The following is a 19,345-nucleotide window of genomic DNA, read 5'->3' on the forward strand; positions in this document are numbered from 1 at the left end:
GAGCCTCATGGAAATATGGGCAACTTCACTGCATAACTAGCATGTGTAGCTGAAGGCTGAACTACACAGCACTGAATCCTGAAATAATGATACTTGTAAGCAGTACTAATGAAACTCATGAGGTTTTGTTTGTTTGCTTTCTAAGCCTACTGCATATAACTGAAAGTATCCACCATTAGGGCTTTGACTGAGGGTGTGTGGTCTTCATCCAGGAAGCACTTCACACATGTGAAGTGTGAATGAGATAGACAAAAAGCAACTGAGCACCTAAGCTGTCCCCTAAGGAAAATAAAATACTATGGGTGGAAGAAGTGTCCCTCCCTGCCTGCAGCCAGGCAGCATTTCCCAAGAGGACTTGCCACCATGCCCCACAAGGCCGCGTGTAGTGCCCAACCCAGCTGGGACTGCCCGGGCTGAGCAGCAGCACAGACTCCCTGTCAGAAACCTGCACTCTGGTTCAGCACACTGCCAGGAGCCGAGATTTTGCAGGTTCACATCTAAAATGCAAAAACACTGCTTTCTGTCCTCTCGAACCCTCTGTTACCTTGCTATCCGCTAGATCACATCAGTGACCCAATGTCATGACTCCCCAGACAGACTGGGGCATAAGGAAAAAAGCATCAGCAACCTTGCTACTAGCAGAATAGTTTCATCTTCACTCCATGCAAAAGCCTCATACTTTAATATCCCAATGCACTGTGCGTATGGCCTACCTGCTAAAACAATGCTTCTAAAAAATAGATGCTTATTTCACTGTCTTTTTCTCAACTTCAGGCTCAAGTGACAGTCTTCAGTTAAGCAAAATCTCTCAAGCCTTTGTTTTAAATACATAGCAACGCTATGTGCAAGGATGAATAGGAGCAAGTGCTATTGTCTACAGAAACCTTGCCATGTTACTGACAACAGTCAATAATCCAAAACAAAAAGATATTTACGTACATCTACAAGACAGAGCGCCTGCAACATCACAACCATCCTCCACCTACACTCCCTTTATTGCAGGGAAGGTCAAGTTCTTTCACTAATCTTTACTCAAGGAGACCGATCCACGTAGAATAATACATCACAGAAATGTTCTTTGTGCCTCTACTTTGTGAAATAGCCACAGAAAGAAAAAATAAAACTTAAACAGAAGAATTCCATTCTCCCTGAATTTCAAAGAGAGACAGAAAAGCCCTACTACGTTTTTCAGCTCTGCCAAAGTGAGAGAGATTCATAAATGACAGTTAAGCATATTTATCTGCCTTCTGGGTCAGTCCTCGAAAAGTGAAAGATCTTACAATGTATTTCAATAAATGCAGTAACTGCTGGCATGCAGAGGAAGCATTCTTATGGTATTTTTTCATGGTACAGCTCTCTCCACCTTATTCTGATTGCAGGCAAATCACACGATTTTGCTGCGGCTTGGAAACACATCCAAGTTTATTTCACTTGAAATATTTAATTAAAACAGTAAAAAAAAAAAGAAGGGAATAAAGACACACTTCTGGTTTCCAGATTCTGTGTGGCTATTACAACATTAATATCAATAACATTCAGGGAACTACACACACTGTGTAAATATATAATCTTTTTTCTGCAAGATTAAGGATTAATGAGCGTTCAGCAAACTCAAAATAAGTGATATGTATTGTTCAAAAAAAAAAAAAGCTGTTCTAATGCCCCATCCCATGTCTATGAAAGCGAGCTCTCTCTTAATCTGTCACTTTATCTAAATTTAAGAACAATTAGAACTTAACCAAAGCCAAACACTGTTAAAGATATTTTTTCCTCTTTTCCTGACATGAATTCCTATAAGCACTACAGAATCTAACAAAGCATTATTAGTTCTTCGTGAATACTAAGTTTACTCACGATAATACCTAGATTTCTAACCATGTAAGATTCCATTCTTCCAGGCCAGTGCAATTAGCACATGCTAGCTGAAACAAAGTCTGTAAAGACCAATTACTCAAAATGAAAAAGAGAAATTGCTGTACTGTAACAATTCTCCCTCTGCAAATACAGAAATCAGGAGCAGAAGGATATGGAGTATTAAGTTTCCATAAAGTACACCAGAGGGGATTTAGCTGAACTGTTAATGCTGTCAGTCTTTTACACCACAAGTACACAAGGCAGCAGCAGTGTAGTCAGGAATGCAAGTCCCAGATTGTAAGACCACCATCACTAATTTAAAGTCTCCTTGTCTTCTCATTGGCAAGGGAGAGAGAGAGAGAGAAGCAGGTTACTTTAACCAGTTAAGCAAGGGGATCGCTATGGAATCACCCATGGGTGAAACATGACATATGTTTAATAGGTAATGGAAATACTACATAGGAGATTAGAACATGATCCCCAAATCTATAATTAAGACACCAAAGGGAGAATTAAATTATTGCTATGTGATTTATCTTTAATTATACTAGAAAGGAACCATTAGGCACAGTATTTCTGACTGTATGTATATAACATAGGAAATTTTTCCTTAAGTAGCACTGATTAAGTTGGAGGTAAATCATAATAAAAACAAAGGGAAACAGAGCATAATGAGTTTCTGTGGGAAGGGGAAGTCTGAGTAATGACCCATTAGTGTAAACAGATTATTTACAGTAACACACTGTGAGAAGCAATAGTTTTGAAAGAATTAATACATGGGCATAGCCTCTGGTCACAGAGCAAGTTTACAGGCATCCAAATACCAGAGCTTCCAGCAGGCTCCCCTTGGGGCAGGGACAGTGCCTTTTTCTACTTGACAAATTCTTCACACATCAGAAATAAATAAATAACACTGTATGGGAAAGTTTACATAATCTATGAAATGCTGCAATGTTCGTTGCCTTGGTCAGCCATACATGGAGCTTCTTGCTCAGGAGCAAAGTCTTCTGGGCAGCTAACAGTCCTGGAGACAACAGCCTGACCCCATGCACAGCTCCCTTTGACTGTGCTGTACCTATGATTTATTCCAGCTCTTCCAGAGCTCTCCTAAATTTCATTAAAAAAATCATTTAAGCTCTCCTAAATGAAAGCCCACAGAACAGTGGGGCCTTCAGTATCTGGCCAAATTTGACACTAAGGCAGAGATCTTGGCTTTGACAAGTTTTAGAGCAAATTGTAACTGAAGGAAGTATAGGAAGGCTGCTGCCAGAGCAGTTCTGTTACCAATGAGAAAAGGACAGCATACAAATTAGACATGCCTGTGCCTGGAAGGAATCCATAAAGCCTTGTTCTTGGAAGACATTCTGAGAAAGCTAAAAGAGGCAGTCTGCAATTCATTAAAAATAATGTATACAGAGTAACAGGCCATAGCTGGAAGTGTCTGAGAACAGAAACATCAATTTTACTTTTTCTTTTGGGCCCCTAGTTCATTTTTAAGAAGAACTGCACTGTGTGAAAGACTAATGGTTGACAACAGTCCAGATAATATGGAAACAAAAAAATGACAAAAAAGGTCACATTGACAAGAGACATGAATCGCACCCCCCATTAAGCTGTTAAGCCTGCCTTCCGACATGTTTTACTTTACGCAAGTAGCACTGGGCAGGCACTCAAAATCAGTCCTAGGTGCTGTTCCAGTGCCAGAAGGTACCTAAGCTCAACAGCACTGTTTATTAGCATTGCTGCTAAATGAATGGTCCCAGCCCTCTATTCATCACTTTAGAACAGGTAATTGTGGCTATTAAAGAATCTTACATTTGATCTCATGGCACTGTAACAAATTGGTGAAACCCAGCACACCGCATTCCTGTTTATGGCTGAGGGAAACAGTCTGGGTTGAGAAGTTTCTCTTATTCATGAAATTCACCCAAGCTTACCCTCCAGAAAGGTGAAGGTCTGCAAGATAACAGCTTCTTATTAGGATTTTAACTAAAAAAACAAAGGAAAATCCTTAAGCCAGAAATGTCAGTCATTAGAATGCTGCCTCATTCAGGAACGGTAACACTGCATGAAAGCAGATACTGGAAAGAACAATTATGTATCAGATTCAAAATTGCTTTCCAATGATTTAATGGAAGACAGAGCCAGAGCTCAGGGAACTGTCATGGGGTAACAATCACCCCACTCCATAGCATCAGGGCAAACATGACCCGCCTTTGGCTGCAAGAGACTGAGAAATAATTTAAATTTAACAACTCATTTTTATTTAGTGGCTTTTGTGAAAAGGGTTGTTGATCAGTCACTTTCCAGTGACAACATTATAAAACACAGCTCTCAAAGAGAAACTAATAAGTAGTCTCATCAGGAAGGTCGAAAGGGATGAAGGGGATGAGATGTTCTCAGTAAGGTATGGTATGTCAGCCTGAGGTTAGGGCACACTGGCCATGAGGAGTACAAACAAACACACCAATGAGTGCACTGCGGATATAAAAGGTGCCATGACTAATTCATCAGCACTACATTTGTAAATTAAACAGAGATGAGGTATCACTACAGAAGACACGCTGAATTACTGCTATTCCATTTCTAAGTATTGGCTATTCAATTCTAAATGTTGGCCTAACTACATAAAAGCAGGTGTTCATAGAATGTTAGACAGCTTTGGAAACATTCTGAATTTGCCCAGTGCTACAATTCTTGAAAATCTCTAGTTTCACTTCAGCATTAATCAAAACCGTACCCTAAGTAAGATAGTTTTCAAAACATCAGATCCTTACGTTCACACTTTTTCTCAACTTACAAATTATACAATGCAGCCACTTTAATGACTAAGAGAGATTAACGAATGTTAAGAAAATAGAGGCCATGAAAGGAACTGTCTAGGAGCTAAGACAATTACTTCTATTTTTTGTAAAGTCTGAATAAAAGCAAAGAAACTGTTCAAACAAGGCATTTAATGAGGTCACTTTTTTTGTTAATGATTGTAGCAACTGGACAGATCAATACAATGGGAAAGGCATTACAACAGAGGTGTAATGACAGAAGGATTGGCACGATAGAAAGGTGCTATAAGGAAAGGAAGAAGATTGCTCGCCCATATCAGAAGATTCGAGGTTCACAGGGCAAAGCTTCACCAGGGAGAGATCTCCAGAAAGGGCTCCTTCCCCACTGGCAGTCAGCCCTTAAATGAGGTCTAAGAGAGCTGCAGCTCCCCTTCCAGTCACACCTCTGAACTGCCTTCACCTATGCTCCCAGGGCTGACCCGGTCCTTTTCCAGGTGATCCATCAGTGGTTCAGGCCAGGACTCAACAGTTACCATACAATGATCCACACTGTGGGTGTTTATACTATAATCAGAAGAATTGAACACCTTTTATTTTCAACTAACTTCACAGCCATTAGATGGGAATATTCATAGAATCGTAAGGTTGGAACAGACCTCCAAGATCATCCAGTCCAAGTCCACCTACCACCAATATTTCCCACTAAACCATGTCCTGTAGCTCAACATCTAAACACTTCTGGAACACTTCCAGGGATGGTGACTCTGCCACCTCCCTAGGCAGCCTGTTCCAATACCTCACCACTTTGAGAATAAATATTTCCTAATATCCAATCTGAACCTCCTCTGGTGCAGCTTAAGGCCATTCCCTCTAATCCTGTCACTACTTATGCGGGAGAGAAGGCTGAGCCCCACCTCACCACCACCTCCTTTCAGGGAGGTGCAGAGAGCAATAAGGTCTCCCGAGTCTCCTCTTCTCCAGACTGAACAATCCCAGTTACCTCAGCCACTCCCCATAAAACTTGTGTTCCAGGCCCTTCACAGCTCCACAGCCCTTCTCTGGACACGCTCCAGGGCCTCAATGTCTTTCTTGTAGCGAGGGGCCCAGAACTGAACACAGTACTCAAGGTGCAGCCTCACCAGAGCTCATTTCCTCATTCTCTTCCCATGCTGTAGAAGGGTGACACACACCTATAAATTTGCCTTCTCAAAGCAGAATGCTGGAAGCGAGTACAGTGGAGATAAGAAAGTGAACAGCAAACTCACCTGGTGTGACCATTTCGAACACAGCTGCATCAGGGACATTTTCCCATTCCTGCAGCTTCAGGGTAGCTCAGCACTGCCATTCTTTGTCAGAAACAATAAGGTTTCATATACACATTCGTTTCCCTGTGTGGTACATATAAACAGCAATATAACTGGCTCCTGAAACACAGCCATGAGAAAGAGCAGAGCAAAAGCGTAAGTAAAGCTTCTGTATGAGCTTTAATGAGAACAAGTGCCGGAACAAGTACATCCTGCACTTCAGTCGTGATGTATGGGGTTGTTGCGACAGGTCTGGAGCAGAGTGACTGGAAAGCTGTGCAGAAGAAAACGATCCGGGGGTGTTAGTTGACAACCAGCTGAACACGAGCCAGCACTGTGCTCAGGTAGCCAAGCAAGCCAATGGCATCCTGCCTTGTCTCAGAGGTAACGCAGCCAGTAGGAGCAGGGAAGTGATCACCCCTCTGTACTCAGGTCTAGTGAGGCTGCACCACTAGTGCTGTGCTCAGTTATGGGCTCCTCACTACAAGGAAGAAGTTGAGGCCCAGCAGCTTGTCCAGAGAGGGGCAACAGAGCTGTGAAGCATAAGTCTTATGGGGAGAAGCTGAGGGAATTGAGATTGTTCAGTCTGGAGGAGTCTCAGGAGAGACATTATTGCTCTCAGCAGCTCCCTGAAAGGAAGCTGTAATGAGATGGGTGTTGGCCTCTTCTCCCACGCAACTAGGGATAGGATGAGAGGTAATGGTCTTAAGCTGCACCAGAGGAGGTTCAGGTTGGACATTAGGAAGAAATTATTCTCAGAAGGAGTGGTGAGATACTGGAACAGGCTGCCCAGGAAGGTGATGGAGTCACCATACCATGTGTTCAAAAGAAGGACAGATGTGGCATCAAGGGACATGGTTTAGTGGACAGTGGTAATGGGTTGATGATTAGATCATAGTGGTCTTTTCCAACCTTAACGATTCTATGACACTATGATACTAAAATGTCTGGGATAGAATGAGGGACCCATAAGGATTCCTTGCCCACCTTTCTAGCATTAGCAGCCAGGAGGTAGGTGAAGGCTGTGCCCTTCTGCAGATGCCTGCAATGATGGCAAATGCTGGGCTGTGGTGCGCTGATGCTTGAAGCCCGTACTGAGGCAGGCTAAGCAACAGACCTTGGATATGCCAACAGGGAGAGGAGGATTGCCAGCACCTTTTCACATCTAGTCTTGCCTTTCTGGCTACAGCCACAATCCTGAAGAGACTGAAGAGCTATTTCCAGCTAAACTGGCTGCTCTTGAGCCCAGTAGGCCATCCCAACAGTGATGCCAGAGGTTGTTTTGGAGCCAGTGCTCTTCTGCCTGGCTCAGGGTGCCTGCTTGGCCCAGCAGGGACCTCACTCAGTGCCAGCAACATGTCTGGACACTGGGACAGAGCAGGGGATGAGCACAGCACCAGAGCCAGTTATCTTGGCTCTCCAGACAAAGTAGAGACCAAAGAGTTAGGCTGAATGTATTTTCACAGATTCACATCCTCCATTCTGGCATGAGATAGTACAGATAACTGCAGTGAGGATGTCTTCCAAGGAAAGAAGCATTGACAGCTGTACACGTGAAGAGAAGATATGGCTGAAGATGCCACAGCACCAAGTGGTTATTCTCTGTGCAGACTGCAGGGAGAAGGAGAACACAGAAAACATCTAACCTAAGGTAATGTAGAAGAGAAAGAAGCAATAAAGAAGCAAAGGCTCTGAGAAAAACCTAGCAACACAGCACAGAAAGAAATGCAGATTTACCTCTGGCATGGCAGGATGAAACAGGATGGTGCATAAGACATTATGCAGCAAGACCCCTGGGACACCAATCCAATAAAATGGTCCCAGTTGTAGCACTTGCAACACTGATAACAACAGTGTTTATGTACACACATGCACAAAGGAAACATTTAGTACATCTACGGCTCACAGCACAAGCACTCACACTAGCTCACATGCTCAGCCTTATGTGACTAATCCATTCTGACTTCCATCCCTGGATAGTTGGAAGCTTTTTCTAACTTTCCCTTCATGTCAGCTTCGCACCTTTAAGACTGTTCTTGATGAAGTAACTTGCTTATGATAATGAACCCCCTATGCCTTATTCTCAGAGGGGCAGAGTGACCTGTGCCTCACCTACTGAAGTTATCTTGATAACTGCTTTCAGCAAAGTCTAGTTGGATAAAAATATTTGCATTTTGGAAAAACTTGTTTGTGAGATGAATAACATCAATCCACATTCAGGTAGCTGAAATCTTTTAAATGCCATAGAAATTTGCTTCTTGAAAGCACTAGGATTTTCCCGCATTTAAACATACTCCTATCATTGCTCCTTTAGTACTCCAGAAAAGGCTGCTGAAACACAGAAATGGAAGTAGGTCACCGTTATGCTGCATGTCAGTGTATGCGCATGGACATTACTGGACAGAGAAATTACAGAAGAGGTTCTTAAAATGACAGCAGGGCTCAGACAGCAGCTATCACTGTTGCCTTTTAAGTCTAATGGTTAAAAATAAAATGGGAATGTTACTGAAATGCCAAAAGGGAAATAACATTCCTGTTGACACGGGATTGCCTATGTGTTAGTTATAGAAATATTTTTTTTTTCCTCTTTCCTCCTTCAATGTATCTGAATGTTCATTATCAGAAGACAGGATGAAATACTGGGAAGGCAGAGGAAGTCACTCAGCAGACTTCTGAAAGATCCTGAAGTTAATTTTAAATGCTAAAATTAAATGGCATCTAGTAATACAATGTTTGTTTCCTTTAAAAACTTCCATTTAAAATAGAATTTAAAAACTAGGAAAAAGCCCCTTCCATAATAAACATGGGTGATCATTTGAGGAAGGAAAGAATTTTTTAAAAAGTCAGATACTCCACTTCTAGCTGAAATCTCAAATGTCACCAATAGCTATTTCATTTGTGAGTAACAAGAAAGTTAAAACCAGAGAAAATTAAGACCAGAAGTAACTGATCTGCGAGCAGTGTCAAGTACATAGCAAGAGTTAGAACCAAGACAGCCACACACTGGTGACATGGCAGTGATTAAGAAGAGCTTTAAATCTGTAAGTCCAGAATGTGTACCTCTTCTTAAATCAGAGTTTTCAAAGTATGTTTTCTCTCTCCGATGAGAATTTCAATCCTGTTTACAGAGCTTGAACTTTCAGACCATCTATCTGCAAGGTACGACGATAACCAATTTCCTATGCTGCACGGTTGGAAATGATTTACTTGAAAGAAAATGAGTTGGACACTTACAAGATTTCTATTTACCCTTATATGATATACTCAGAGTACTTTGCATGCATTATTATATTTCAGGTTTCACTCCACAGGCCTAAAGCAGATCAGATGGGATAAAAACAAGAGAAAAGGAACAGATGTATCGGACTCTTCCCCCAAACACAGCGTATTCTTTTTCAAAAGAAGCCATTTGTCTGATCGTCTGGTTTTTTTCCTCCCTTAAAACTCTCGTGCACATATTTGGATGAAACAAAATTATTTAAATAGGAAATAGTTTGAATCTAGCAATTATTGAAATAGCACCATGAACACTATTACAAAGCAGCCAAATGTTTAACTACTATTCTATGAGGGCTGCTCTGAAAGTAATGCCTCCCATTTTATGATGTTGGCCCATGACATCAGAGGCAGCTGTTGGTGGGACGGCAGCAAAGGCTGAACCTTCCCACCAGCACTCCGTGACATGTTGTTGCTGTGTGGTCCACACTGTGCAGGTAGGCTGAGGAGCCCCTTAAAGACATTTAAAAAAAATAGGGAATTCCTGAGAGGAATATGGGATAAAAATGATAATCTTTCGAGGAGTTGGTCATTTTTATTTCCTATAATGCTATGCAATGGGATAACACGTATCCCACTCAGTAATCAGTAAATTTTGATCCCCATCAATCTAAAAAGTAACAAATTACAGCTATTTCTCTAAGAACAGGACTTCAGACTGAGTTTTTATTTGCTTAACAGAGACTAACAAAATTAAAATGGCACCAACATTAATAACACTTGCACATGGGCATCAGGAAAGAAAATATCTCTAACAGGATACTGCAGCTTCACAGCAGCACAGTGATGCATTTTCATCTCTGGAGAGACTCAAAGACTAAACTAAATTATTCCAGAAGGGAAAAAGCATATTCTTCTCTGCTGCTGGGTCTGGTACGTGAAGACAATGTACGCCACTGGGATAAATTCAGGTGAGACGCAGATTTCAGTAAAATGCTTCTCAAACCCCACATTAGCTAGACTATCAGGTACTGAAATTAACCCTAGCCTCCGCTGACAAAGTGCTGAGCAGCTTCCTCAAACATTAACTTCATCTCCACCTTAAACTTTAACTCTTCAATCACTTTTGCCCATGAACAATGTGGAAAATCTGCAGGCAATTTGCTACCTACAAGCGATAGGCTGGGGACCACTAAGCTACTGCTTACATGTAAATAGTAAATACATAATAGTGAGTAACATGTTTTTAAGTTATATTGTCTAACATACTCAGCTACATGAAAAGTTACAGTGACTGGTAGTCCAACAGTTGTTATAGTAAGAGAACACAACAAACACAGAAGGCAGATAAACATTTAGAAGAAATACCAAATATTATAATGTCACTTTTCATAAGTATGCTTATTGTTGAAAGAAAAGAAATTTAAATTGAAGTTATAAACTAGCAAAGTAAAGGAGCTGGGCTGGTTGGTACACCTTAGCAGACTTTATGAGACAGTACGGAACTTATTCATTTGTAAAACAACTGATACCTCATGGGAAGGTCTTAAGAACATTCTTTCTAGGCAAAAAAAACCCCAAAAAACTGTCATATAAGTCAAGTCTGCTTAATTTATTTTTTCTGAATTTGCATGGCCAAGGATATTTACAGTGCTCAGGTAACTGGAGGGTTTAATTAATTTCTCAGCTCTGCTACTTGAGGCAAAAGAAGATGAAGAAAACCAGAAACGTGGGTGGGAGAGAGAACACAGCACTGCTCCCCATCCTCCCACAACTAGAGCATCAGAAATTGATATGAAAGCATGGTCCTGATATCTGACGAGCTGATCTGCTTATTGCTTTCTTAAACTTTATAATCCTCTGCCGGTGAAAGCACAATGGGTTGCTCTAGAAAAATATTGATATGTCACAAATCCTACCAGATGACTATAAGTCTGTCAGGTTGCGAGTAATTATGAAGGGAAAGCACCCCTTTACAGGATACAAAAATATCCTTTGTAAAAAGAGACAGGGCATTGCATAATAACGGTCTACACAGAAAACCAACCTCAGAGCGCAGTGCTTTTGCAATGCAAGAGCTCAGAAAATATTACAAGAGTGTGAGTGCCACAGTACAGCACTGAGCACAAGAGAAATGAAAAACAGGGGAGTGAGGCTTCCAGCCAGTTTAGTCACAAGGCCAGTGATATCCCACTCCCACCCTTCTTGGATGGCAAAAAAAACTGCCAACTGATTTCACAGACCTCTGTCCCTACACACTTGGAGTCTAACCAGAAACCTGGACCCCAAACCTGAAACACAATCAAGCCCCCATCTCCTAAATCACTGTGTTCACAGAAAACGTGGCACCTTGCAGAAGTGGGATGCTTTGGTTGCCAGCTGTTGGATTAACTGCTACACAGAGATGCCGTTGTCTCTGTTCCCATTTGTAACCTGTCACTGGCATGAGATTTTTATATACATAATTCCACAGATGTAAACATTAAGTGGCACCAGAACATTCAGTAGAAAAGAGGACCTTTCATAGGGACATTATGTATGCTGGACTTAGGTCCCTTGCAGGACTCAGATTGCCACATCCCTTCTGAATTTCTTTCATGTTTCAACCACTCCAAAATTTGCTATTCAAAAAAAAAAGTCTGACAGTTACATAGGTAAGAGTCTGAAGGATGTACATAGAAAAATAAAGAGAGGGGGACTTGTATTGTAAAATCAGTGGTGTCCTCGTTTGCACTTAAAAGTACTGAAAATTAAAAGCCCATCTGTTTTCAAGTGTGTGTTGATAGCATTGCCTACATCTGACAGCAGTTCAGCGCTGCACCAGAAGGAAATGGCAGTTTTACCACTTATAAACTAGGCAAGTATATTGTTCGAGCAACAACAGCACTGACTGCAGGGCTTACTGAAATGTCTCTGCAGCTTACCTCTCCTGCCAGGAGAAAGTGTGCCTCGTATGGTACAGAGGGCAGAACATGGTGGATTTTGTGACCTGGCTCCGTGACCTGCTTTCCTGTGTCTGAATGAGCGAGAGATAAAGGATTAGCTAAAGAGCTAAGACACATTATGCCATCCCATCTCTTGCCAGTTTTCAACTTGAATCAATAAGCCTTCCTGGGGTCAGTCAGTACTACAACCCTGCTGATTCAAATGCTTGCAGTAGGGGATACCCTTCACTTCTTTATGCTACACGCTGTCAGCACAGTCGACAACACCATTTTCATAAGGAATTTAACACCTTTTTGAACCTCACGGTGTAAATGAGATGTACCTGGGCTCAGTATTTTTGTATTTTGGTGAAAAATACTCTCATCCTCAGAAATCTGTTAGGGATATCCATATGTGAAACAGTACGCAACCTCTACCATGGCACACAGCAACAGAGCAAAGATACTAACCACGTTGAAAATGAATAACAAACATCACTAGACATCAGGAAGCCGAGTGACATTCATTGGTACCTAGGAGAATAAAGAGCATAGCATGTAGCGTGGGGCTAATGCTACAACTTCTAGATAGGACACACAAAGGCAAAAGGCAGTATGTTTGATGACAAGCATTTACACTTTAGACTGTCACTTCTATTAAACAGAAACATTTTTTTGCTGGATGAAATGCCATCCTATTCATCTCAGATCTTTTGTGATGGTGATTAGACAGGGAAGTTGCCTGTGTTAGAAGAATGTTTTTATGATACAGTTCAGGGACAGAAAACTAGCTAACATAAAATGCCACAAAAAGTATATATTACCTCAGAACTATCATGCTTAGAGAAAATATGACTATTCACAGGACTCGTGCATCACTAATTAGAAAAAAAGTCCGTGTACTGTAAAGGACAAAGACTGCCAGGGATGACTTGCTGATACTATTATATGCACAGAAACACAACTCCATGTGAAAAACAGAAGGTAGTACTTCATCTCAAAAGCTTCACTGCAAGGCAGCGAGCGGCTGAGAAATGTTCTCTGTAAAGATCAAAGCCTGCAAAGACTATCACATGAAGAAAGACTGAAAGGACCACAAATATTTACTTTCGAAAAAGACAAATAATTGAGAAGTGAGGGAAAAGTGTATATAAAGTAATGAAAGGTACAGAAGCCGGGTTTGGAGGATCTCTTCTTGCTAAAAGACAGTATCAGTCAAATTGCAAGGCAGAGAATTTAGGACTTGATAATTGGAATACCTTTCAACTCAGGACTTCTACCTGACTGCGAAAACTTTTGCTGTTGATTGTAGCTAATTTCCCAAGAGCTGAAATACCATCTTACGACTATGTGGAGAACTGGATCATGAAGATTTACAGCAGTTAAGTGAATTTTGGAAGAATGGGAAAAGACCATTTTGGGCCGTAATCTGCACTGCTGTATTTGGGCATTACCTGCACTGCTTTTGGAAGGGATAAACACACTCCTTCCAGACTCAATTACACTGGGGGCTCATGCACCCTCTGTCAGACATCTGGTACTGGACAGAGAATGGCTACTGAACTGAACGGGTCGGAAATAATACGTATATATCTACATTTCCACAAACAGTGCATCATCTAAAGGTACACAGCCCGACTTTCAGATATCATCTACTGCAAAACATACCCTTTACTGCTCCTGCACGCATTATGCTCGGGACATGAATAAAAACATCCCTAATATACAATTAATGTAAATCTGAAGGATGAAGTAAATAATCTAAATAAAAAGGCACTGAAAATGGTAACACATGAACAATGAAGTGAGAGGATAAATGCAAATTATTCAGCTGTAAGAAAATGCACACACACACACACAAAATAGGTCAGTGTATCTGCCCTGGGACAAATACAGGGATGCAAAAGTAAGTACTGAGGTACTGAACTTCACCCCAACAGGAGACTGTCCCATTAATAGAGAACAGTCTTATTATCCAGAAAGGAGTCGGCCTCACAGGTGCATGTTTACAGGCACAGTCAAGATTTTAAAAATCCCACAGCTTTGATATCTGGGATTCAGCAGCAAACAGCACCCGCTCTTTTAACTGGTGAGGCTTGCAGGACTGTGAGTATGGGCCACATATGGATGCAATGCTAGATGAGCTGATTTTTACAATTAAGTACAATATACTCAAGAACAAAGAGAAAAATACGCATGTTGATACTGTGCAGTTTCAGATAGGATGGGTGCAGGTTTTCCCTGGTAATCTCTAATTGCTCAGGTCAATCCTGTTTTCACAGCTGCTCTTTTCAATGTGAGGTAGTTCAGGGCATATATTTTTGTCTTGAGTATCTGCAAATCTTCAGTTATTTTAATATTTTGCTTTGAATCTTCCTTTCTTTTTTCCACCTTGTCTGAGAGGTAGATTGTGTTTTTGCAGTGGAAATTTCCAGTATTTCTGTATGTAGTGTAGGATAAGTTGTTTTTCACAAAGAAAGCAGTTGAACAGAGTAAAGTTGAGACTGGGGTGTTCCGACCTGCATAGAATTGGCACAGGCACAAGGTAAGGTAATTAGGTAGGGTAGAGGAGAGCCTAGCACAGGACAGAATGAGTGTGCTAATTTTTGGAAACGTTGTTCTCCTATCACCGTAAGAAGTACAGAGCATACCTAAAAACAATAGGTTGGTAACAGACATTGTTTAGCAATGTATCATAGCAACAGAGCAGAGAAGACTGTGAGCCGAGACACTCAACCAATAAGTGCCAGGAGAGGCTTTACCTGTGTTGGACCCAGGGGACGAAAGGGAATGGATTTCACCTACTAGGTGCGCTATTCCTCCCTTCTCAGTAGGGAGTGTGAGCCCATTACTGCAATAATGACTAAACTGCCCTTCACAGACATCTTTGCCTGTTTAGAGATTTTTGATCTTGAGAGTGTTTCTCACACTTATGATCAGTAAAGACTGAGAATGTATTATTCAGATTTAAACAGGTGAATATATCAAGCTAGAAAGACTTTCTTTTAGGCCCTGGGAATCAAGTCCATAGAGAACTTCTCATAAATAGGAATCTTTCTTCAGTATACTTCACTGTGCTGCAGTTAGGCCTTTGGCTCAATTTCCTTTGTGCAAATGGTCAATCGAAGGAGTAATTTGAACTGTGCTTTCTACATGTAGACTTCATCTTGTGTAAGCAGCTGGATGCAAATGAGTGGCAACGCATAGTCAGTGCAGCAGTGAAAGCATGACTGTCATTAATTGAAATTCATAATTCAGAAGAGTTCTGGGCTTTTAATCAGAACAGAAGTCAAAGATGATCTGGAAAGGAAGACGTTTTCTGGCTTTTTCTTAAAACTCAAAAAGAACAAAATCCCAGAAAAATGAATCCTAGTATCAGTGCCTCACAACAGCTAGAAGAAAATTAAGTACACCAGATTCAGTTTCCCCAGCACATTTCTGGGGTAACTTTCTTCATTACTTTTAAAAAGGTGACTGAATGAAAGTGGTAAGAGACAGAAGACAGGAAAGCAATCCTGGTTAACTACACATTATTTACAATACTTTCCCAAATCCTCCACAGTTGCAAGTCACTTTGGCAGTGAGAGCAAAAATCCTGGTGCAAGCATTTCTTTTATCACGGTGAAATCACGATGTTTCAACAGACTGAACAGTAAGAACTCCCTCAAGGGAACTTCATGGTAGTGGTATCTGCAAAGTGCTGATTTAGATATACTCAGAACAAAATGAGGGAATGTAGTGGTAAAAGGCTGCCACTTTCCTTACGTTAAAGGTCCCACCATGCCTCCATCTTTTGAGTTGCCATTACAGCCGTGCAATCACTCTTCCTCAAAACCAGAGAGGCATTTGAAGGACAGCTGGTTTGAACAGAGTAGTCAGCTGTATTATGGTACAAGCCACTGCAGCAAGAGGCTTTCCTCAGCTGTACTCTAGAAACTGAATGGAAGGATGAGACTCCACTGCTCTGCAGAGGCAAGTGAAGCCTCAGTCTGACCAACAGGGACTGCAGCAGGCAGCAGCAGCAATGGTGGAGATGAAGAAAGCTACCAAATACTCCCACTTTCCCATCCGAGGAGTAAATCTGTTAACCAGCTTTAGAACTCCTGCTCATGCACTCAGCTTCATTGATTAGCTGCAAAAAGCCATGTGGCTCAAGTCCCTTAAAATCCTAGCAAACTGCAGTGATACTGCTCCTCTGGGCACGTGGGGAGTGGTCCACTCAGTAAAGCATTATAGCCGTCCTTGCCCTGCCAGCCCAGCTTTCTTTCTACATGACTATAAAGACTTTGCTTGATGCTATGGGAGTCGCTGGTGGTGTTCAGCACCATGGGTTCACTGCTGAAGAAAAAAACCACTGTTCTGTTATTTCAGAAGCCCCAGTAAGTTCCTCACTTTTGACGGTCAGCTCAAAATAATCAGATGGGAGGAAGATTCATTAAAAAAAGATATGTTGACCATGTTGAAATCTGTTGAATAGAGTGTAGCATAACATTCTGATCAAATATTTTAGAACCTGGGATTAAACACTACTGAAATTAATGAATTACAGTAGGCACGTACAATGTGTGGCCCATGGGCAGCACATGGCCCAGTCCCATGCCACAGCAGCAGCATTTCCCTGAGGAGCAACCGGGGCACACACCCATTGCTCAGCAACCACCAAACAACCAGTGTGTTATTAACACTGTGTGAACTGAAACAAGGGCACGGGAAGAGCAGTGCCGTGCAGTGCTGACTCAAACGATGTCAAGTAACTGTAAGCATCTTGGTACCTGGCTGAACACTAGTGAAGAATATGCAGCCGTGCTTTTGATAAAGGAATCTGAGAATACGTTCGAGATTGACAAAAACATCGTCAGCTTATGTTTGTGACACCATTTTCAGTTGATATGAATACAATACCTACAAATTTTCAGATGCAGTATATGAAGTTGCCATCAGATATTCAATTCAGAAATCAGACCATGTCTTCACGTGACTTTCACAATCCCTACCTTACCAAAGAAAAACATTATTTGCTTCACAGTCACACCTTATTCATGTCTTTGCTTCCTAACAGTACACGTATTTGTGAAGTGTCAAAGAGGAAGTACGGGAAGAGTAACATTTCATCAAAAAAATCTCTGATCTAGACCTTGAGACCTCACTAAGAATTCCAGCTACTTCCACTGAATCAGACTGATGTGATAGTTTCACAAAGTCTAATATTCACTAGTTTTACATTTTTGTTCCTTTTTGTAAAAAAAAATAGAAAAATAAGTTTTGTTAGCTATATACATTAACTATTTAATATATTTTATGAGGATGCTCCAAAAGTAATGCCTCCTGTTTTACAATGTCAGCCCACAGTGTCGGAGGTGACTGTTGGTGGGATGGCAGCAAAGGCTGGACCTTCCCACCAGCATTCCATGACATGATGTTGCTGTGTGACAGATGGCATCAGAGGGGCACTCTGACAGAATGGTGCCTGACATGGAAGTGCGGGTGGAGCAAAGCGGTGGAACTGAATTCCTCCATGCAGAAAAATGGCCCCTACTGACATTCATCAATGCCTGTGAACATTTATGGAGATTGAACAGTGGGTGTGAGCACAGTGATGGGGGGTGGTGTGTTTTAGCAGTGGTGACGGTGCCAATGGGTCACTTTTATGAGTGCTGCATGCAGGTTCTTGTTCACTGACAGCAAAAATGCACAGCTCATGGTGGTGACTAAGGCAAAAAAAAAAAAAAGTACTCTGTAGCTTAGAATGTGCTCTATCAAATAGTGGTGTTGTGCTCTTTGTATCTGTTGTAGCTTGCACAGAAATAAACAAGAGGCATTACTTGCAGAGCAACCTACGTATATACGGCCCAAGACAGGTCTTCTTCACTCAATGTGGCCCAGGCAAGCCAAAAGGTTAAACACCCATGAATTACGGTGTATCTCAGAAAGAAAAAATATCCAAGCTGTACTCTTAATGATAAAGGAACTACCATAGAATGAATACTGGGGAAGTGATGGCATAAAGCTGTACATTAGCAGTAACTGGCTTCTGGTTTTACGTATGACTGCTAGAGAAAGTTACCTTGATACGAAACCATGATACTTACTGCCAGGGAAAAGGGAAAAACATAAGGATGAAGTGTGAGCTTTGAAGAAATTCCCTAATGATAGTCATGAGCCAAAACTGCACACTCAGCATGGCAGTCATGTCTACAGCACACAGCATAATGCTGTGCAAATAACCAAGTTCATCCAGGTATTAAAAGCAGTATGAGCATGTACACACAGCAGCCTGCTGGAGTCAATTTGAAGTAGCTTGGCTATTTAACTGCACAGAGGGATACTACTGTCCTGTATTAAAGCTATCTTGGGATAAATTAGACATCTTGGTTTATATCCTGAAGTTGTAATGTCAGTCTTTGTTTTAGCATTCAATTGTTTTGAAAACTTTGTAGGTCAAAAATCTTCTTTATACAAAAATTGGCATGTACTACTACAATCATTCATCAGCCTTCAGTCATGATATTAACTGTCTGAACCACAGATTTGCTGTACCCTAACTTCCACTTCGTAGTAAGTACTGTTTTCTTGCTTTAAATCTCACTGTTTCATCTATAGTTGATAACAGTGTTAGAATCTTAAGATTGATCTTTTTTTTAATGCTTGTTGATTTTCTTTATTAATACAGATCCATCACAGATGAATAACGTTATGCCAACATCCCCCCTCCTTCCTCAGATGGCACATCAACACTCATATCCCAGCTTGGGACAGATCACAAACCCATATGAGCAACAGCCCCCAGGCAAAGAGCTTAACAAGTATGCCTCTCTAAAGGCAGTCGGTAAGTCAGTAACATTATGCATGACTTCTGCTACCCGGCAGCACGCTGCATTTTCTGCTGTCAGCTGACATTCTGCTTCAGAGTTAAAAACGAACTCTTGCTCTTTTTGACCGCTTCATTACAGAATTTGTCCTTTTTCATATCATGTTAGTTGGAAATGTATAAAAAATGAACAGGGGAACTACAGTTAGAAAATTATATATAAGAATTGGTGATCATACGCATCTGTCTGAACATTCATAAGAAATCATGCCATACCTTCGCTATTTTCATTAAGTCTCACCTACACTGTACAGCATTCAGCTCTAGTTTTATCTGCCCTGAATATACACCCACTTCAGTGGTTATTTTCTGCATCTACGTGTACAAATAAGAACAGTATCAGATATGTTGCAAATTTAAAGCATGTAATTAAGACACCTGTCTAATACTTCACAG

The 19,345-nt window shown here is 41.2% G+C and overlaps 1 protein-coding gene and 1 long non-coding RNA gene across 4 annotated transcripts in view; one reads left to right on the plus strand and one right to left on the minus strand.

Moving 5' to 3' along the window:
- SHISA9 (shisa family member 9) overlaps positions 1–19,345 on the plus strand; it is a 157,064-nt gene that overhangs the window by 119,360 nt on the left and 18,359 nt on the right. For all 3 annotated transcript variants that reach the window (XM_040647667.2, XM_040647665.2, XM_015294307.4), the window contains one exon: positions 18,752–18,907. In XM_040647667.2, the coding sequence (XP_040503601.1) occupies positions 18,752–18,907 (156 nt within the window). The remainder of the gene's footprint in view (positions 1–18,751; positions 18,908–19,345) is intronic.
- Positions 1–19,345, minus strand: part of LOC107054592 — a 336,025-nt gene that overhangs the window by 110,793 nt on the left and 205,887 nt on the right. The gene's annotated exons all lie outside the window — the stretch shown is intronic.

Source organism: Gallus gallus, chromosome 14, assembly GCF_016699485.2.
Source record: "Gallus gallus isolate bGalGal1 chromosome 14, bGalGal1.mat.broiler.GRCg7b, whole genome shotgun sequence".
NCBI lineage: Eukaryota > Metazoa > Chordata > Aves > Galliformes > Phasianidae > Gallus > Gallus gallus.